The 21929-nt window shown below is 32.9% G+C and overlaps 3 protein-coding genes across 6 annotated transcripts; all 3 read right to left on the bottom strand.

Annotated features, from left to right (window-relative positions):
* Positions 1–401: 401 nt before the first annotated feature.
* Positions 402–7950, bottom strand: LOC123224319 (serine/threonine-protein kinase MHK-like). The gene is made up of 17 exons (XM_044647955.1): positions 7614–7950; positions 7427–7505; positions 6780–6848; positions 6574–6663; positions 5323–5461; positions 5069–5171; positions 4864–4916; positions 3845–3911; positions 3226–3334; positions 3070–3135; positions 2881–2949; positions 2745–2805; positions 2537–2641; positions 1902–1936; positions 1725–1770; positions 866–941; positions 402–736 (listed from the first exon to the last, which is right to left on the bottom strand). Exons 1-17 carry the CDS (start codon positions 7619–7621, stop codon positions 598–600), a joined length of 1314 nt encoding a protein of 437 aa, XP_044503890.1. The 5' UTR covers positions 7622–7950; the 3' UTR covers positions 402–597.
* LOC123224318 (pentatricopeptide repeat-containing protein At3g07290, mitochondrial) lies at positions 7437–15246 on the bottom strand. 3 transcript variants are annotated; one of them, XM_044647953.1, is made up of 8 exons: positions 11411–15246; positions 11255–11320; positions 11067–11135; positions 10934–10993; positions 10725–10828; positions 10074–10265; positions 7614–7976; positions 7437–7505 (listed from the first exon to the last, which is right to left on the bottom strand). In XM_044647953.1, the coding sequence occupies exon 1, from the start codon at positions 15210–15212 to the stop codon at positions 12387–12389; it is 2826 nt and encodes a 941-aa protein (XP_044503888.1). In that variant the 5' UTR covers positions 15213–15246; the 3' UTR covers positions 7437–7505; positions 7614–7976; positions 10074–10265; positions 10725–10828; positions 10934–10993; positions 11067–11135; positions 11255–11320; positions 11411–12386. The 3 variants fall into 3 exon arrangements, with proteins under 3 accessions (XP_044503888.1, XP_044503889.1, XP_044503887.1); XM_044647954.1 differs by having other exon boundaries at positions 10074–10108; XM_044647952.1 differs by having other exon boundaries at positions 10074–10828.
* Positions 15247–16405: 1159 nt separating this feature from the next.
* LOC123224317 (chloroplast envelope quinone oxidoreductase homolog) lies at positions 16406–20375 on the bottom strand. 2 transcript variants are annotated; one of them, XM_044647949.1, is made up of 4 exons: positions 20191–20375; positions 19461–19602; positions 17835–17926; positions 16406–17275 (listed from the first exon to the last, which is right to left on the bottom strand). In XM_044647949.1, the coding sequence occupies exons 1-4, from the start codon at positions 20257–20259 to the stop codon at positions 16586–16588; spliced, it is 993 nt and encodes a 330-aa protein (XP_044503884.1). In that variant the 5' UTR covers positions 20260–20375; the 3' UTR covers positions 16406–16585. The 2 variants fall into 2 exon arrangements, with proteins under 2 accessions (XP_044503884.1, XP_044503886.1); XM_044647951.1 differs by lacking the exon at positions 20191–20375 and adding an exon at positions 20058–20182.
* Positions 20376–21929: the final 1554 nt, after the last annotated feature.

The raw sequence follows: 21929 nt of genomic DNA, 5'->3' as shown, positions 1-21929 counted from the left end.
AAATACATACACATTTATATGTATTATCATATGATTGAATGATTTTGAATTAAAAATAAAACAATAATCAATCATATGATAACACATATGAGTGTTTATATATTTGTGTACTCAAAGTGAATACACATAATATTGCTCTAAATTATTAGAGCTTGGAATTAAATGAAGGCTACCAAAGCCCAAGACCCAATAGGGCCCAAAAAACCTTGTGAATAGAGACGCATTGTCAAGTTTTTAAACCTGTAAGAGATCCAATCAATGTTTTCAAAGGTTTTTTAAGTTGGCAGGCAGAACCCCCTGCAGGCCCAAAACATGACACAAACTGAAGATAATTCTCGAACGTGAAAATTATTCCAAGTTCAAAAACCATTTTCACTGTAATTGATGATTCGCAGGCATTATTTGATCAAGAAAAGGCAAATATTTTTTTTTCCTTTTCAGAAGTTTTTTTATCCAGTATTTGTGTTTACCTAAACAAATGCTCGGACAGGGAGCCAACAATATATACTATGACAGTGCTAAATGAAGCTTTACAAATAACAAATAAAATAAATTACAACATATTTTCGACAAGTTCTTAATAGATCATTTCAATCATCACGGTCGAAGGCAATGTCCTTGTTGCAGGGGGCAGGAAGACACAGCCAAGAATTGACAATCTAGGATATTAGGCTGTAATGATGTAAATGTTAACCCATCCGATTGCGGAGCTCCGATTGATGGGTGTTGAATTGAACTGCCAATGCAAATTTAAAACAACTTTAATGTCATTCTCCAGTACAAAGGTGCAAGAAAAGATCAACTAAACAGCAGCAATTGTATGTATCTTCAAGTTGAGCTCATGCAAGGTAAAACAATAACCAACCTGAATGACAGAGACAATGAAGATTCAACTGGTGTATGAATCCCATTTTGACCAGGTGAAAGTAGCGACCAGAAAACTGCAATATAAGAAAAAAAAAACATAAGCAGTGATCGTGAAAAACTAATATAAAAGGATCTTTTTCTCTTTTCAGAGAAAGAGTAAAACTGATCTAAGAATATGACTCTTAAAAGTCAGATGAATCTTGTAGTTTATGTCAATGAACAAGTAATGCTATGGCTAAGTTTGAAACAGCTAACTGTTATCCTCTGCTCATTAGGCTCATCTTCCAAATAATATCTTTCACGCTAAAAAAGCAGGAAATGTATATTGAAGAAGACTACAAAATTTCCTCAAACATCATAAATGTAATATCAGTCACATGGTACTTGAATAGCATATCATATCATGAATGAAAAATCTAACTTTTTACATTGTATATCATGTATCGTCTCATAGGATACAACTTAAAAAAAAAAAAATGAAATAATAATGAATTCAAATTGCTACATCATCTAGAAAAATATCACATACGCCCCCCTCAAATTTTAAATTTTCTCATATATAACCCTACCATGTCATTATTTCTCTAAGAAGGTATATTGATAATATGTATCGTATCGATAATTTTTTATACACTTTATAATACGTATCATTTTCACCAATATTATATTGTATTATATTATATGATCCTAATAACTATGAGTCTCAAAACTACTTACAAGACAACAGATAAAGCATAATCTAAAAAAACCTTTTTCTAATTAAAAGTAGAAAGAATTAAGACAAAATTTATAATCAAATTTTGATCCTATGCGAAGCATTCTCAATCATTAATGGAAGACTTAGAAACAGAGATTACCTGACTGATCTGAATGATCTTTAAGATCAGAGCAAAACAGTATATCCTGCATCAAGTTCAGTCTGTTTCAGAATATGGAGTATTCTGTTCCACAGCACTTACATAATATGCAATATGTGTATATATACAAGCAAATCTCTTTGTGTGAGTGTTCAGAATACAGAGATCCCAACTCACCTTTCCCATGCCTTGAGAAACGTTATGAACCATTTCTGCAGTAGATGATTCGGATTTAGAACCTTAATAAAAGTTATTCTCAAGTATTTCAGTTATATCAACTCTAATGGAACCTATATAAAATACAAAGAAAAGCCCCTTGGTTCCAATGAAAAATTTTAAGCCAGCAATACTACAATTTGGTGAACTTTTGTGTGTGAATAAAGACCTAAATTAAAGGTTAAAAAAGCAGACAGCAGTTACAGATACCATGAGAAGGGCTAAAAATGAAATTCTACAAGGAATGCACAGTAAGCAGTGCAAGGGTGCACTGTAAAGTTCACACATTTAAATTTCCTCAAAGTGATACAGCACAAGGGCACTAATTAGCGATTATGAGACCCACAAAATACTTCCAGACTTCCTTTCTAGCGCTCAAGAGATGTGATTGTGCCTTGTAACTAATAAGTTTGATGTAATTCCTCAAGCGGATGATTCTTCTTTCTTGCTCTAAGCCTTCAATATACATCTTTTGTTTTTTATCTCAGAATCAAAGAAATAAAAAATTGTATTAAGCACTCCCCTACCACCCCTATACATGCCTAGACAAGTACAACCCAATAAATTATAAATATCACGGGTAAAAGAATATTTACTGAAATTGGAAACGGTGGGCTTCACTGCCAATGTTAAGCCCAGGAAACAGTCATCAGGTTCTGAGCCAAAGTCCCAAAGATTCAGCTCCAAATTTGGTGTAGCTCCTATAGAACAATACACGGAGGAAAATATTTATTTAGCCCAAAGAAGTAAACCAGAAACCAGATCATATATATAGTAAAACCAGTTGTGAATTCAATAACTTACCCATGTTATTTAGCCTCAGCTCAAGTGGATCATGGAGAGGGTAAGGAACCCATGTATCCACCTAAAAAGCACATGTTAATAAATTGACCTGATAGAGGAAGAAAAAGCTTAAGATATAGTTGGGAAAGCATATTACATTAAAAAATGGATGCTGCAATGCTTGATCTGCAGTTGGCCTCCTTAATGGATCCCATGAACAAAGTTGCTATGGAGAGTCAAGAAATATTAGTAGTCAATTATAGCAAAATTTACAAAAGGAATTAGCTAGTTACAATTGATCAATCATTCAACTCAGTGATAAAATGACAAAGTATTGACAACACACCTGGATTAAATCAATGGCTTCCAAGCTAGCATTAGGAATGATATCAGAAAGGTTGAGAGGCAAAATCTATACACAAGTAATGACAATTAAAGATAGTAAGAGAAATGCTGAAACAGACATCTAGAAAACCAATCACTGGTACATCCAAGATCTCACCTCAGAGTAACTAATACTGATTAATCGAGAGATATTGGTTGCCTCAGGAAATGCAGACCAATCTGGAGCACCAAGAACACAGCATATCTTGTACAACTGATCAGTTTCACTGCCATGGAAGAAAGTGATTCTTATAAAATAAAATTTAAGAGCCATGCTAATGAAATTCAATCATTAAATTGAGAATACTCCACTTACTGTACTCTTAAATCCTACCATAATTTATTGTACCTTTTGGCAATAATTTTATATCTAATTAACAATCTGTTTATAGATCAATATCTATAATCATGTTCATCCATTTAATGGGAACTAAAGCAGAATAAAATTTGAACATTATGCTATGCTGGCTAGGTGGGGCCATAACTGAACATGCTAGCACAAAAAAATATTTCCACAGACCCAAAGAAAAAAATATATCAAATAATCAATGTTGAAACAATATGGGAATTACAGTAAAATTGGGGAGTAGACAATTATAGTTTAAAGAAGGGAACTAATATATAAATTTATGTGTGTGAGTGTGTGTGTGTATATGTATGTATGTATATAAAAGAAGGGGAAACAATTAAAGAACATAATTTTGAGGAAAATTGACTTATAGACATAAACAAATCACCTTTCACCAGGGAAAATTGGAGAAAGAGTGAAAAGTTCAGCCAATATTGCACCAACAGCCCACATATCTGCAATAAATCTTTCAACTGTTACTCATCAAGCAATGAATAACGAGTCCAGAAAATATAAATATCAAGTAAATCATGTTAAAAAATTAATTATGAGCTGAAAAATATGCTGTTTACCTAATTCACTGTAAAATATTCAACCACCAAACACTAAGAACAGTTAAAAGGCCCATGTGCAGATTCATATAAATAGAGAGAGAGAGAGAGAAAGAGAGAAAGTAATGCATGCTTTTTTCTTTTCTTTTTCTTGCTGACAAAAATGGGTATGAAGAGGGTTGACCTCATACCCAGCCCGGAACATTGCACTCAACCTGTGGGATGTAGACATACTACCTCACAAAGGGCCAGTGGCAAAGACTCAAATGCAGGCCTTGGAGGCTGAATGAGCTCTTTACCACATAAGCCACCTTTGGGGGCATGATGCATGCTTTGACTGTCACATATGAATAGAAAATAGAATACTAAAATAGTGTAGAAACCATCCAGATTGTTGCTTATAACTCAATAACCAAACCCATTACATATGCTCAAAGTCACCTAGACAATTCAAAATGCTAGTGAAGTATTCTTACCCTGTGGAAAAAAAGGTTTTTTCAATTTCCATCTAAGTATTTCTTTTTTTTTTTATTCAATTGCATATATGTGATAACTTTGAGTGTTAATGAAACCTCAAAAAATATTGAAATCTAAAAATCATACAAGCTATATTAAAAATGAAACAGTGGCTTCTTTATACTCAAATAAGATGATAGGATGAAGTTTTAAAGGCTTTGCTAACAGAAGTCCAGTTTTAACATAGAAACTTCCATCTCAATAAGACATTGGTTCAGGTTGGAAAACCAAATTGCACAACAATTTACCAAACACAACCACTTGGCAGGAGTAGTTGAAATTTAATAATATGAAAATTTAAAAAATTCCATAAAAAGTGAGAAGTAGATATACTCTTTACCTATTGCAGGAGTGTATGATAAGGACTGCAATAAAACTTCAGGAGCTCGATACCTGGTAAAACATTACTCATCTAATCAAATGTGTAAAATAGTACCTCAAAAGAGTGTTAAATAATGGAGTGATCAGTGGATCATATATAGACACAACGATACACAGGTATAAGCACACACATTCATATAATGACACAAAAAAAGATGACTCACCAGCGTGTGGAAACATATTCAGTATATGGAGGCATAGACATCAATTCTCTAGCTAGCCCAAAGTCAGCAATTTTGAGTACGTCATTTGTTACCAGCAAGTTCTCTTTCAAAAGGAAATGATATTTGATTAGTTGCTAATAAATCTAAACACACTTTGTAGAGATGTTATAGAAACTCTAAATCACATCTACAAAAATGTAAATGACAACATTAACGTTGTAAATGCAAAATAACAGGTAAAAGACAAATTTTACCAGGTTTTAAATCACGATGAAAATAACCATTTCTATGCATATGAGAAAGTCCTTCTAGCATCTGAGACATAAAGTTCCTTATTTCTCCATCTGAAAATGGTCTTTGACGTTCTCTCATGAGATGGTAAAGATTATGCTCCTGGTAAGTCAAAGCCCAAAATCAGGCAATAAGAAACAATGAGAAACTCATCAAACCTTCACTCTGAGAAGACAATATTGTTTTAAAAGAAAAATCAGGACAATATTCCAATTCTAATCATGATCATCAAGCAATTTTTTTTTTTTTTTAATCTTAAGGAAAATAATCCCTCAAAGAAAAAGCAAGTTATAACTGTACACATGTACTGCCATTCATGCTAAACCATAACATGAATTCCAAATGGTACTAGCTTAGATTAGCCAATAAGGTGTCTAATAGCTGCTCAAGAAATCAAGGGATCAAATCAGACCAACACAATGACCAGGATGATTTTCTTAAAATGTGAAGCGGGTGGGGGCTTAGAAAGAGGTAAAAGAAAATAAGATGAAGACAATTAAAAACATGTTATCTCCATTTTCACCAAATTCAATTTCATTATTTTAAAACACAACATATGACAGATAGGTGAGAAAAAGTGACCTAAATCATGGTAAGAAATTCTAGAGAATAAAAAGCCCAACTCTAGAAATCAATATTTCCTTGAAACTGCTTTGTCTTTAAACTATCAGAGACACCAAATATGAAGATTTTCTGCCCTAGTTCAATTTAATTCAAATAACATCTTTATGCTAGGATTAAGTCTAGCAATGAATGCAAAAACACTTCAAATCTACAGGTTTATTTTTTGGTCTTTCTCTGATACCTAAAAATCCGTTTAAGGTTCTAAAATAGAGACCAACACCCTGCCCACAACATGGTAGTTAGGATTCTTGATCTCAATTTATTAAAATACCGAGAATTTATATCCACACTAAGCCCAAAAAATTTAGTTGAGAGACCTCTCAGCTTGATAATAATAAAATTATGTGAATATGTATCACTTAATTATATATTATAAAAGAAACACAGATTAGCTATGGCTTCATTTTCTCAATGGATCATACAAACATCTGAGAGGAGGTGTTAATACCCTAGATAACGCATTGTTAGATAAAATATACAAAAAATAAATTAAAAAAAATATACAATAAAAATGGAAAGAATAGAATATAAAATATACAAAAAATAAATTAAAAAAAATATACAATAAAAATGGAAAGAATAGAATTTACCATGTATTCAAAAATGAAGAATAGTTCATTGTTTTCCCTGACAACCTCCTTCAACTTTATAATATTGGGATGATTCAATGTCCGAAGGGCCTGCAAAAAATAAAGTTACTCTTACAGCTGTGGATACTACTTATAATCCATGGAGTTTGATTGCTTACAGCCCTTCCAGAAACTGTGCATCAAAATATCTCTTGGTGAATACATACCTTAACTTCTCGTAAATTCATGCATTCTTCCCAAAAATAAAACTTCCTCTTCATTCTCTTGACAGCAACCTAGGAGCAGAGAACAACATCATCAGAAAATATTCAAAAGAAAATGAACATGAGGAATCCTACTTTCTAAGTTGCTACAAAATCTATGAGATACCAAAAGTGAATTATGGATATTTAAGATGACACAAAATTGATGAGACACCAAAAGTAAAACAGTGTCTATTTGCGCTGTAGCTGCAATCATTATATCTATGATTGTTTTCAGACAATATGCAGCTGTTTACCTAATTTAGTTGTTTTTAATGATTGAAAGCTTTTTCTTTTTTGTCCTTTCCTAGTGAAAAAAAAAAAAAAAACAACATTAAATAAGAAGGATACAGCTAACTTAGTTGCACTTCATTGGAATGTTTTAAATAATGGCACAACATTAAATAACAATAATTGAGTGATCTAATGCATGTGAGCAAGACTATATTTAACTACAAAGAAAAATACAAAGTCATCATTGCACTGATACTGACCAAGTTCTCCTTACAAGGAAACAATTTGGTAACAGAGACTGATAAGCAAAGAAATTATTAAAAAACCCAACAAGAACAATGAAAGTTAAAAAGCTATCCACAGAGAGAATTCCCTACAATTTCATAAGTTTCGACATTAAAAGCCTTATATACACTTCCACAAGTACCATCTCCAATTTCTTCCAAAATTTTATACCTACAAGAAAAAAAAAATAGAAACAGTATCAATATACATAAGTAATAATAGTCACAAAAGATAAGATTAACAATCTTTTTTGATCCAAAACACTGACAGACAACCCACCTTTCCATTTTTTTATTTGTTTCAAGTGACAATGGTTTGTCAATGAACTTCTAATAACCTCCAAATAAAGGTGCCTACTCTATCAACACAATGTCGTTCACTAGCTTGACTATGTTGTTTAGTGCTAAACTGTAGCTTGAAAAGTAAGATGTTGACAAGAATCCACTTTTCATTGTAAGAGTCATTCAATATCAGCCAAAAATTTATCAACATCCTTAGATGCAGCTTCTACAAGCTGCAATCAGTTCGTATAATCTAAAAAGAACCAGCCTATATGATGCCTGCTGGAACACCAGCAGAAGCCCAAATTTAGTAAAACAATCCATTTCCACTAGTGCCCATCTTTCAAAAACTTGGACAGAGCTGCAAAATCAGACCAAAAGTCAACATACTGTAACAACCAATAACCTTCGGTATAGAAACAGAAGAAAAAAGGACAATTTATGACAAATCTTTTATATCCTTTAGTTATTATTATTATTATTTTGCTTAATAAAATACAGAAAAACAACCAAAGAAAAATCTAGTTATGTTACATCCAATGAAACAACGAGTTTATTAAAAAAAAAATTCTGGATAAGAATGAATCCACAAAGCATTCCCTAATTTCATTTGAACACCAAAAATATGGGGAATAAAAAACCTTTCAACCAGCTTTCGGCTTTTGGCTGATTTCAATGTACGTTTCTGTTTTTTTCAGTCTCCAAAAGACAATATACGGGTAGAATTAAAATAACAATAAAATCCATCTCAGCATAACTTAACAAACACATCAATAAAACTAAGATCTTTACACCAGCAAATACAGGACATAGAAGTTCTACTATAAGCACCAGATGTAAACCATCTAAAAGCCAACTCTCACAATTAAAACCACAGCAATTAACTCACAATCCACATCATTGCCACTGACTTAAAACTCAGGTACTTAACTTTCAAAAACAAAACACATAAATTAGCAAATCAAAATTTGAGAATTAAGGGGAAAAAAAAACCACAGTAGGATATGAAAAAATTTATCTATATTTCCTCGCTGTTAAAGCATAAATTTACTTTTTCTTGTCTAAACAAATGACAATTTTGATCAAAACAAGAAAAGAATCACACAATTACGAATACACTGAAGTAATCATCCATCAAATATAAATTCTCTATCAGGTAGCCCAGAAATTGACGGAAAGAGGGGAAAAAAAAATCTTAAAAACAGAACTTCAACAATCAACAGAAAACTAAGCCAAATTAAAATAGTATCTCGCTTTTCTTTTTTAAGAAATTAATCTTGTAAGCTAAAGCAACGGCAAATAAAAGTTTTTTTTTTTTTTATCTCTCCTTTTTCTCGGCAGATAACAAAGAATCGGAATAAAACTAAAACTCTAATTGCATTCGAAGATGCAAGTAAATAACAGCTGAGAAAACCAAGTTCAACTAAAATTCTACATAAACAAACATAACCATAAAAGAATTATAAAAATAAAACAATAAAAAGATAGATTGAGATTGAGCTCGCCATTGATGTTTGATAGATAAAATAAAGGATTCAACGAACCAGAAGTAGATCACCAACAATGTATAAGCAAATTCGTTCAAAACAAGTAAAACAATTTATAGAGAGAGAAATTTAGATTGCCGGTTAAGCCAGGAGAGGATTCCGCAGAAGAAGCAAAGAAGAAGAAACAAAATAAATTTATATAATTTATTGAAATATTAAAACAAATATTATTAAATTGGTTTTTAAATTTAAACGAAGAAATGCTTGGGCTTTGGTTAAGATGGGGAAGGGAAGTGGTCCCCACTGAATTAAAATACTAATTAATGTGAAATGACAGAAATATTCTTTTAGCTACGGGCATCACAGAAATTTTAATTGACGATATTAACCCGAATTGCTGGACCAGGATCACGCGTCGCTTGTTGCAATTGGATGAAGACGGGGTTATTAAAGAATTGGCAAGAAATAATCCGTGGCTATTTTCGTCAATGAAATATTTTTTTTGTACCTTTATGTATGTATGTATGTATGTATGTGATGAGGTTCAGATACCGGGCCATTTACGTGAAGGCGTAAAAATCCGGTCTAGAATCGAAGCGGTCGATCGAAAACCAGTTGCAAGTAACAAGGAAATATCAATCATACGCGTCTCTCTGATTCCGAGTTGCCACGTGTCAGAAATTGCTTTTACAGAACAATTACGTAATTTTTACGCCGACCTTTTAAAATTTGTTCTTGTATTTGGTAGAAGACATAAGTTATGAAATTACGTTAATCTTACAGAGCAATTACGGATATTTTTATGCGGATATTATGAAATTAATTCGTAAATTTGGTGATACTTAAGAAGTTAGCCAATTCCTCAGATGCTTAATTATTGAAATGAAACAATGAAATTTGGTTAGTTAAAAGAATCAAACACAAGATTTTGTTCTAAATCCAAAAATGTGAATACAGCAGATCCAACTCACCTCTTCCATGCCTTGAGAAACTTTATGAACCATTTCTGCAGGAGATAACTCGGAGTCAGAACCTTAATAAAAGTCTTAAGTCTTTCAGTGAAATCAACTCTAGATCCTATCAACCCAAGAAACACAAAGAAACGTCCCTTGGTTCCAATGGAAGATTGTAAAGCAGCAATACTACAATCTGGTGAACATTGTCTGCGAACGAACAAAGATCTTAATAAAAGGAGGTTACAAATGCAGAAAGCAGTTACAGATACCATGAAGAAGGGCTGAAAATGAAAATCTAAAAGGAATACACATTAAGCAGTGCAAGGGTTCACTGTAAAGTTCACACATAAACTTTTCCTAAAATTGACTCAGCACAAGGGCACTAATTAGTGATTACGAGACCCACAAATTATATCCAGACTTTCTTCAGGGAAAATGCAACTGCGCTAAAGAGATGCGATTGTGTCTTTGAACTAATAAGTTTGATGTAATTCCTTGTGAGGATGATTCTTATTTGTTGCTCTTAGCCTCCAGTATTCATTTTTGTTTCTCATCCCAGATTTAAGAAAATAAAAAATGATATTAAGTTCTCTACTGCATCCATATCCATGCCTAGACAAATGCAACCCAATAAATTATAAATATCACATGTAAAACAAAATTTACCCCAGCTGGAGACAATGGGCTTCACTGCCAATGTTAATCTCAGAAACCGTCATCAGATTCTGAGACAAAGTCCCAAAGATTTAGCTCCAGATTTGGTGAAGCTCCTATAGAACAATACACACAGGAAAAAACTTATTTAGCCCATAGAAGTAAACCAGAAACCAGATCCTCTATATCATAAAAATCAGTTGTAAACTTCAATAAATTACCCATGGTATTTAGCCTCAGCTCAAGTGGATCAGGGAGAGGTAGAGAACTCATGTACCCACCTAAAGCACATGTTAATAAATTGATATAGTAGAGAAAGAAAAAACTTAAGATTTAGGTGGGAAAGCATATTACATTAAAAAATGGATGCTGCAATGCTTCATCTACAGTTGGCCTCCTTAATGGATCCCATGAGCAAAGTTGCTATGGAGAGTTAAGAAATATTAGAAGTCAATTATAGCAAAAGTTACTAAGGAAAAAGCTAGCCACAATTGATCGATCATTAAAGTCAGTGATAAAAAGACAAAGTACTGACAAAACACCTGGATTAAATCAATAGCTTCCAAGCTAGCATTTGGAATGATATCAGAAAGGTTGACAGGCAAAATCTATACAGAAGTGATGACAATTAAAGAAAATCAGAGGAACGTTGAAACAGACATCTAGAAAACCAATCACTGGGACAACCAAGATCTTACCTCAGAATAACTGATACTGATTAATTGAGAGATATTGGTTGCCTCTGGAAAAACACTACAATCTGGAGCACCAAGAACACAGCATATCTTGTACAATTGATCAGTTTCACTGCCAATGAAATACAACCAAAGAAAATTCTAGTTATGTTACATCCAATGAAACAACGAATTTTTCACCATTAAAAAATCTGGATAAGAGAAAATCTACAAAGCATTCCCTCACTCCATTTGAACACCAAGGAAATGGAGACAAAAATACTTTTAAACAAGGTTGATTTCAGTGTATGTTTCTGTTGTTTTTGGTCTTCAAAAGATAATATATGTAAAGAATTTAAAATAACAATAAAATCCCTCTTAGCATAGCTTAACAAAATCATCAATAGGAAAATGATCTTTTACATCAGCAAATACCAGACATTGAAGTTCTATGATAAGCATGAGATGTAAGCCATCAAAAAGCCAACTCTCAATATTAAAACCACGGAAATTAAATCGCAATCTACACCATCGCACTGGCTTACAACTCAAGATCTTAACTTTTAACAACAAAACTCATAAATTAACAAATCAAAATTCAAGAATCAAGGAGAAAAACCTGCAGTAGGTTATGAACATTTCTAAATATATAAAAAAAAAAAAACAAAAACAAAATTCCTCTCCGTTAAAGCATAAATTCACATGGAACCAGTACAAACCGTTTTATATAGGTTACAACACTGCATCTTTCAGTTAATTGATTGACAATATATTTTTTCTGTCGACAACAAATCTTAATTTCTCCAAGAATCTCGTGAAACTATAAATGAACATGCAAAATAATCTGAAAATAAAATGAATACATTTACATCCATGAAGACAATCTAGTCACGTTCTGACAGACACGTTAACGCATTAGCTGCTAGCATGGCACTACTTGAATGTTTCTCTCAAGTTTTTGTGTGGTTTCAAGAGAAACAACAATGCCATTGGATGTGTACTAGATAATTGGCCTCTCTCTGTAATGTATTTGATCAATTAGATTTAGAAGGTCAAGGGATTCGTCAGATTTATCTCCCTTCAACAAAAATTCAATATAAGGTAATACTACAGTTTTATCCTCAATGTCATTGAATCTTAAGAGGTCATAAATGAGCCTTTGAGCTTCTTTACTCCTCCCCTCTTTATGAAGACCTTGAATCACTGAACAATAGGATGAAAAAGGTGGAATAAATCCATGTTCAAGTATTGATGTCATGAACTTGAGGCAATTATCATAATTACTGTCCCTGCAGTACCACTCTATGATAGAACTAATTGCCTTGTCAGGAAATGAACCATGTTGCACAATATCTTTGATTATATGATCTGCTTCAGCAACTCTCCCTGCTCTGCATAGTTTTGCAGTTACAAAGTTATACAGATCAGTAGTAGACCCAACATGTCTCTGAATCTCATCTCCAAGTCTCCGAACATGTTCAATATCGATTTCCCTTATAACATCATTAGAGACACATTTATCATCAACATCATCATTGTACTCCAATTGCAATGGTCTAGCATCATAATCATTACAAGAAACATCACTCCACACTCCAATAGCCTTGTTTGAAGAAACAAGGCCTTTTATTAGAGCAGAATATATACGTTCATTGAGTTGACAACCATTAATAGACATGATACTCACAGTACTAAGGGCGCAGTCTAATCTACCAGCATTGACGTGTGCTTTCACTAAAATAGTATATGTTATGTGGTTTGGAGATACTCCTAAATCAAACATTTTAAAAGTAAGCATTTGTGCCTCATTAACTCTTCCATTTTGGCATAGTCCATTAACAATGACAGTGTATGTGTAAACATTTGGGGGGCAGCCAGCTATCTTCATCATTTCTATCATGTTCAAGGCAAGCACAATCTCACCAGCTCGGGAAAGCCCATCAATTAAAATTGTATAAGTCACCACTGAAGGAACTACACCGTATTTCAGGATTTTTCCAAACATTGCATATTCCTCTTTCAACCTGTTTTCTTTGCTGAAAACATCAAGAAACAAGTTCATAACATGAGAAGTTTTCAAATCCATGCTGTCAACCATCCTCTTAAAAATCATTAATGCATCTCCAGTTTTACCACTTTTGCAATGCCCATCAATAAGAGCAGTAATTGTCACTTCATCAAAAGATATTCCCTTCTTTATCATCATACAAAAGAATCCAATTGCTACCTCTGTCCTTTCATGTTTGAAGAGCCCATCAATCATTGAAGTTAAAGTATAACCATCTGGAATAAGGCCAAATGAGCTCATTGAATTAAATATTTTCAGAGCCATATCAAGTTGCCCTTCTCTGCAGAATCCATCCACCAGGATATTGTAGGTTACTTTGTCAGGAGATAAGCCATTATCAACCATCCTTTTCAAAAGGTGCATCGCTTTGTAAGATTTATTGATTCTACACAAACCTTCCATAAGCTCATTAAAGGTACGTGTGTTGGGTTTGCAGTTCTTTTTCTCCATCAGAGCAAGTAGCTCAAAAGCAGCAACAATTTGCCCTTGTTTGCAATACCCATTAATCAATACATTGTAAGTTACTATACCAGGAAAGATATCATATTGTAGCAACTTTCTAAACATCCCGTTGGCCTCCTCAATCTTCCCTTCTCTACACAATCTATCGATTATAATAGTATAAGTATGGACATTTGGCTTACATCCCTTTGCAGCCATCTCATCAAGCAAACATAATGCCTCATCAGTTGATGCAAAATCACACAAAGCTTTGGCAAGTACAGTGTAAGTACGAGTACTTGGCTGACAACCCTTCTCACACATTTCTTCCTTCAAAGAAAATGCTTCCTCAAGCCTACCTATTTCACATAAACCATGTATCAGCGTTGAATATGTGACTGAATTGGGTCTGCAACCATCCTCTTTGGACATTATCTCGAACACCTTAAAGGCCTCTTGAAGATTATTTTCTCTACAATGTCCCAACACAAAAGAAGTACAAATATGAGTATCTATGCTAAATCCGAGTTTCAAAACCCTACACAAGAACATGTCTGCGGCTTGCACAAGCCCACTCTTGCATAAAGCATTAATTACGGTTCTATAGTCAATAGCAGCAATAACAAAACCATCAAGAACCATTCTTGTATATACACTAAATGCTACAAAACCCAAATTCAACTTGGCTAAAGATATCAAAAGACAGCTATAACATGGGTAATTAAGCTTAAACCCATCCTTGCGTAATGCATCAAGGGCGTCCATTAGCTTCAAAATGTCATCTTCACCGTCACTGCAATCCTTAATCAATTCAACAATAGCCTTATGTGCAACTCCAAATAAGTTAGAAGATACAACTAAATTCAATAGATGAATTCTGCCATCTATATCATAGCAATAAGTGGACTGCTTACATACCCACTTGAAAAAACGGAAACCGAGTTCAGGACTGTTACCATGAAGAAGTAAAACTTGGGAAGCAACTTTTGGAGTCATATGAGAAACTAGTGATTTAAGAAGGCTGCTCTGTTGCCAATTCTGTTTGTTAAGCATAGCTGATACGTTGTAGACATTGTTGTGTGTCGTAGTTTCTGGGTCTTTGAGAATTTGAGAAGTGAGAAGAGAAATAGGCAAGCGCATCGTAGCGGATTGAAATACATGAGGTCTAATGGGGAGTCTTGCAAGTTTGGTCGGATGAGCTAACATGCAGCGAGTAAGAGAAACACAAAGGGAACCAACGGTTGCGGGAACTGGAGAAGAACCGAAGGTGAATGCAGCAGAGCTCAGATTATGGACTTGGTATTTATGTTGGTGCATGAAGCTGACTAGTCAAAAGAAGAGAAATGACTATTTCCCAGCCAAAGTTTGATGCATACTGAAATTCCCACTTATTGAAAATTTAAATCACAACCTATTTGTTAAATTTTTTTATTATTATTAAAGATGGAATTATTATATAAATTTTTTTTAAAAATTTATATTTTAAATAATTTTAAAGTTTTAAAATATCTTTTTTATCCTCAAACTTTATACTTATCTGTGCCCTCAAATATCATGCTTTTCAGGTTCAAGACCCTCTCTACTGCCCCCCGGGTTCAGGAATTTAAACTTTCATATTTTTTTTATTATAGCCGCCCCTCAGATTTTTTAAAAATTTTATGTACATCTCAATTTTCCTTTCTTCTTCTCTCCCTTCCCACTTTGACTGTCTTTGTCTTCAATAAAAAGAAAGGTTTGTCATCTAAAACAAAGACTATCAGTCTTTGTCTGATGAAAACTTGTTGAATGGAGACTTTTTATCTTCATCTTTGATGAAGACAATTGAAAAGGGGAGGGAGAAAGCTAGTGATCGAAGATGACAGATGATTGTTGGAGATCAAATCTGTAAATTAAGGGAGAGAGAAAGAGTGAAATTGAAATATTTTAGAAAATTGGGAGGCGGCTAAAATGGAAAAAAAATGAGAGTTTAAAATCTTAGACATGGAGGAGAAAAGTCAATTTTTAAACTTAAAAAATATAATGTTAAAAAGCAAAATTAAAAATTTTAAAATTTTAGGGTAATTCAAAATATGAGTAAATAAAATTTTTAAACGATAATTTTACTCTTAATAATAACAATAAAATTTATCAGAAGAATAAGTATTCAAGTTTTTTATAATTAACCAATCAAAAATTGAGTTTGCATCAAAATTCAAGTTCTCATCGATCATTTGCGGTTGATGGTGAATTTATTAAAATTTTCATAAAAAATTAATTTTCTTTTTTATTAAAATTATTATTAATTTAATATCAAATCATCAATAAATTATAAATGCAAATATTAGACATTAAATATTTTAATGTAGATAATCAAAATTTATAATCCTTGTCAAATAATTATAATTAAATTATTCTTAATTCAATAATCATATATTATATCAAATAATATAATTTACAATAATCATATATTAAATTATTCAGAATCCCCCTGTAATTAAGAACCGTGTTCAGCATCTACACTGGAATCAACATAGAAGCAATATTTTTTTCCTTAAACACACACAAGTCCTCAATTTTCTTACAATATCTTAAAATAATTAGCAATACAAACACCGACATATCACATGCCATGTATATTGTATATACACACTGCATTCATACAAACCATCACAGTATATACGTATGTGCAATGCCAAGCTAATTATATTCATCTATGGCTCCACAATGATCTTGCCAGTAGCGTGACCATCGATACTCTTGGCCCAAGCTTCTTCTGCTTTGCTGAGGGGATGCTTCGAGTCGACCACTGTCTTAAGCTTCCCTTCTTTCACTAACTGAACAAGAGAATCTAGGTTATCCTTCTTGGGTTTGTAGAGCAGTGGAACCAGCTGCTTCCTGGAGAAGGTAAGCTTCTTCAAAGCAAAAGTCAACAAGGCCCTGAGTCCAGGAGTGATATCTATCACCTTCCCATTTGAGCTCAAATTTGGCTCAAATGTAGACCAGGGCATGGCTGGAGCACAGTGGATGACTGCATCATATTTTCGACCAGATGGGCTCTTTAGAGCTGCTCCATCAGGGGTCTTGTAATCAAGAACCTCATCAGCCCCTAAACTCTTGACAAATTCAATGTTGCGAGCTCCACAAGTGGCAGTCACATGTGTGTTTCCAAGCTTTGCCAACTGAACAGCATAGTGACCTACACCACCTGAGGCAGCAGTGATCAGAATGTTTGTCTCCTTGCCACTTCCATCAAGCTTGATCCCAGCCGATTGAGTGAGGGCCTGGTAAGCAGTGAGACCCGCAACAGGTAAGCCAGCACCTTCAGCTGCAGAAACTTCTAGAGGCCTACTAACTGTCAAGCTTTCCTTAGCCACAGCAAACTCAGCCAGTCCACCTCCATCCTGTCATAGGGTAACATAATATTCAAAACAGAAACAAAATGATTTATGAGATCTAACTTACTGATTGATGATATAGTGTTCCCAACGTTGCAAATTTCAATATTTCTATAATTGGAAAGCAAATGCCGATTGCATCCACCCTAAAGGTGCAACATTTCCTCTTCAGCCCAAATACATAAAAACTAGGCTGGCCATCTGTGAGATATCCACTTAGAACAGCATGAAGTTAAAAGCATCTTTTTTTTTTTTAAAGAATGTTATGTTTAAAATAAAAACAGGTAATTTAAAAAAGTAAATTTCAAAGCCAAAGTTAACAGTCTAGTCAAATACCAAAACACTACAAATTAGCATTAGCACACATGATCGATTAATGATTCCTTTTAGATAAATTATTATCAGGAAGGTAGATGATCTGATGCTATCGACCCTTGTCCAAATCTTCTCAATCTGAATTCCAATCTTATTATCTAGTTGGAAAAAATCCTTGAAGATCAACTTAAATAATTCAAACATAGATCAAAGACAAGAATGAAATGAACAGAATATTAAGAGCACTTACGAGGTGATTAAGAATAGCTACCACTTTGTCGCTAACTTTGAAATCTTTGACTTCTGACCCTACCACTATAACTTCCCCAGTTATATCAGTTGCTGTTCCAACAAAAGACCTCCTCAGCCAAAACAAATAATAATAAACAATGGGGTTTTAAAAAAAAAAAAAAAAGTAGTTCATTGATTCTCGTTGTTTACACTATAAATTGAAAAAGTAATAAAGCACCAAAAGAAAATTTACATGGAGATGCAATAAACAAACCAAACAGAAAAACCCAATATATTTCTGACAAAAGATAATCAAAATATTTTTATATAGGAAAAATCATAAATATACTAAACATTCGCAAAAAGTGTAAAAGTGTTACGCAACTATGCAATAGCAGTTGAAACATTATAAACTATTTATGCGTGAATTTATACCAATGCAATGATTTAACTATCCAAAGATGTCACATATGAATGCGATGAGATTGTAACAGAAAAAAACTGTGCGTGTAAGAAACACACAACAATTCAAAAAAATAATGCAAAGGGAAGTTTTTTAAGTGATTTGGTCACTTAAACAATACCAATGTGTAATGATATTACTCTTTTGTTTACAATACATTTACTAGAAATAATTACAAAGAGTGTCTTTGTGAGAGAATATTAGAGAAATTCTAGAGAGAGTGCAAAAAATGTCAATTCATTCACTTTGCATTTAATGTGTCATTGGGGCAATATACTTATCTTGCATTGAATTTGGCATAGTCAATTTGATAGGCAAAATGATGATTATACTCGGTTGCCTACTTTGTCATTGCTTTATCTAGTGGAGAATGTATGACCATGACCAAACAACTTAAATTTACTCCTATTCAAAGGAGATATATCCTTCCCATATCATTGGGGCAGAAATCTGCATATTCACTTTAAGTGGTTATATGCATTTAAGCAGCGTGAGTTGTCTACTACACGCACATTGTGGTGTGTCAAGTTGTTGTGATTCTAAGTGCTCAGCAAATACTTGCCACATGACAACAGTGCATTGTCCAAGGTACAATTATTAAGGAGTAAGGTTTACCCACACAACATAAAACCATATTCATATACAATACTCGTATATCCAAACTTCAAAATCAAAAAGGCCCAACTTTTAGTTTAGGAATATCTATACAAGTTTGTTGTTGACAATATTTTACTTAGATTTATGTCACCAAAAACTAAGTTTTCTTTCAAGGTTTATGATCTGTAACCCAGATGTTGTATGACAATGCAGCTGTTTCACAATTAATTATGACTGAATGACAAAAAGAAGTGTAGCTGAAATAAGACTGATTTTCCGTAAGTTAAACAAAGCTGAAGAAAAAGAATTATCAAATCAGAGACAGCATGCTACAAGACAAAGCTTCCCTAAATTGCCATAGCACAGCACTGCAGGTAAGGTGTCTGGATTCTGGAAGGCTGAGGGGTCCCAAATTCAACTGAGTGGATATTGAAGTGAAACATAATATGGATCAAAATTTTAATAGAACACAAATTAAACCATTTTGCTTCGGCAGATTACAAACGGAATAAGAAAAATGACCACAAAATCCATATCACGGTTGAAGCACATCGAAGATCAACAACATAGGAAGAATTGACTCACCAGGTATGTAAGGTAATTTGCGAGGCATAAAGGGCCGCAGCATGCCCTTTTGTATTTTCCAATCAACTGGATTTAGACTAATTGCTTCCAGCTTCAGCAAAACCTCATCTTTTTTTGGAGAAGGAACTGGTACATTAACGTGCTGCAACAGTTACATATCTTTATCTTAATAGTCAATTAGAGGAACACTGGATTTGGTCATAACACTCTCATCTTTAAATCTATATATAAATCTAAGCAGAAAATGGGTAAACGTATTTGCAGATATCAACAATTCAAACCAACCTTGAAACTTATTTGACTTCAGTTATAAATTGGAAAGATAATTTTTTTTGTTTAAATCGGTTTCAGCAAACATATAAAAATGATTTTAAAAAATAAGAATATTGAGATTGTTCGCTAAAACTCCAACCAAAAGTCCAAGTGAAGTCTGCAACATCAGAATTAAGATCAACTAAATGATCCCAGAGAAAATCACTAGTGCTCTGTTTCCAATTCAACTAAAATATGTAATTTTAAGGAAAATCCTAAACATCATTGCACCAGAAACTACACAACAAAGAATTACGGTGAAATGAATCTTTACTTCAGACTTACGTATAACACCCACTCTTTTGACTCCTCATCTACCCCCACCAAATCAAACCGAAAAAACAAATTTAAACACATCCGCAGCTGGGATAAGAGCATGTTGACATGCAAATCATTCGAAAAATAAAGAATTAAGAACCTTCAAACCAGCAGGTCCTCCGCCATAACTATCATACTGAAGAGCGTGCATGGTAAGCTTTTCCGCCATTGCAACAGTTAGTGAAGCGATAGAGCCAGAGAGGGGCAAGAACCGGTATAGTAACCAACTGTCATGGCTTTGCAGTTTTTTTAATAGAGGTAGGTAGAGCGCGTTTTCCACTAACAATAAGCTAGGCGCGTTAGGGAGGCTTCTTTTCATGCAATTTCTAGGTGATAATAATGACACATTACGTGTATAAATGGACCTGATTGACAGTTAGGATGGCGAATTCGATAATGTTTTATTTTTTAATTTTAGGTTGCAATGTAAAATATTTTAATAAGGTAAAGGCCAAAGGACTATTTCCCACCAAAGATTGTTGTTTTTTCAAGCATCTTTTTTTTAATTTTAAAAATCTTAAATATTTACCTATGAGCAGTTAAATTTAACAGAACCTTAACCCTTTAAAATTTTATCTTTTTTCCCTTCTTAAACTTTAAAAACTAAAAGTTTTTTCATAATTTAAGTTTTAAAAAATGATAGTTTTCCTTAGAGTTTAATTTTTAGATCTCCGACGTTAAATCTGGTATTGTTGCCAGCCGTCTATCCCTCCCGAAGTTTCCTCTCTCTCCGACAGTTTCTCTTTACCCATTTAGACGTTTGATCGATATTAAATGAAGCTTGGAAAGACGACAGGAGAAAAAAAGCTTCGTCTTCCCCAACGAAGAGTTTCGTCTTCCTCGACGAAGCTCTTTGTCTTTCAAAAGAAAATCAACATCAAACGAGCGTCTAAATGAGTGGAGAGAGACCATCAAAAGAAGAGAAAACTTCGAGAGGGATAGACAGTCGGTAATGTTACTAGATTTAGTGTTAGAGATTTTGAAACCAACCCTTAGGAGAAAACTGTCATTCTTTAAAATTTTGGTTGAGAAAAAACTTTTAGTTTTCAAAGTTTAGGAGAGGAAAAGGAGATTATATTTTAGTTTATTTTTAATATTATAGATAAAATGATAATTTTATTTTTATTATTGTTAAATTTATCTGTTCATAAGTAGGTATTTAAAATTTTTAAAATTAAATTAGGATACTTGAAAATGAGCAATTTTTAGGTGGGAAATAGTCCTTTGGCCTAAGGTAAATTTAAAACATAGAATTTTAAACTATAAAAGATAAATAACATCTATTGTATATTAGATCTATCTATCCAAACAAAATTGCCTTGTTAAAAGACAATTCCATCCCCTTCCTTCTTTTTAAATATAATATTATTTATTTCAGTATTTCAATTTCTCAATTTAGAATTGACAAACTTATATTTATTATTTTTTAAAAATTTAAATATTTATTTATCTATTAAATTTTGATACTATTGAAAAGAATAAAATTATTATTTAATAAAAATATTAAAAAACACAATAAATTCATCATATTTTTCCTCTAAAATTTAAAAATTAATAATTTTCTCTCAGTTAAAGTTTGAAAAATAATTATTTCTCTTTAAGATTTGCATTTTATCTCTTATTACTTTTTTGGTGATTGAAACTAGTCAATCTTCTCTCTCTTATCTCTCAAACATAGACGAATTATTTACCAATCAAAAATAAAAATATGATAAATTTGTAATTTTTTAATAATTTTATTAAATAATAATTTTATTTTCTACAGTAAAAATAAAATTTAACATACGAGTAAATATTTTAATTTTTAAAAGATAATGGATATAAATTTGAATTTACATT

The sequence above is a fragment of the Mangifera indica genome, chromosome 8 (assembly GCF_011075055.1).
Source record: "Mangifera indica cultivar Alphonso chromosome 8, CATAS_Mindica_2.1, whole genome shotgun sequence".
Taxonomy (NCBI): domain Eukaryota; kingdom Viridiplantae; phylum Streptophyta; class Magnoliopsida; order Sapindales; family Anacardiaceae; genus Mangifera; species Mangifera indica.
Note: the sequence above shows the minus strand (reverse complement) of the source record. Positions and strands in the feature narration are given on the sequence as shown.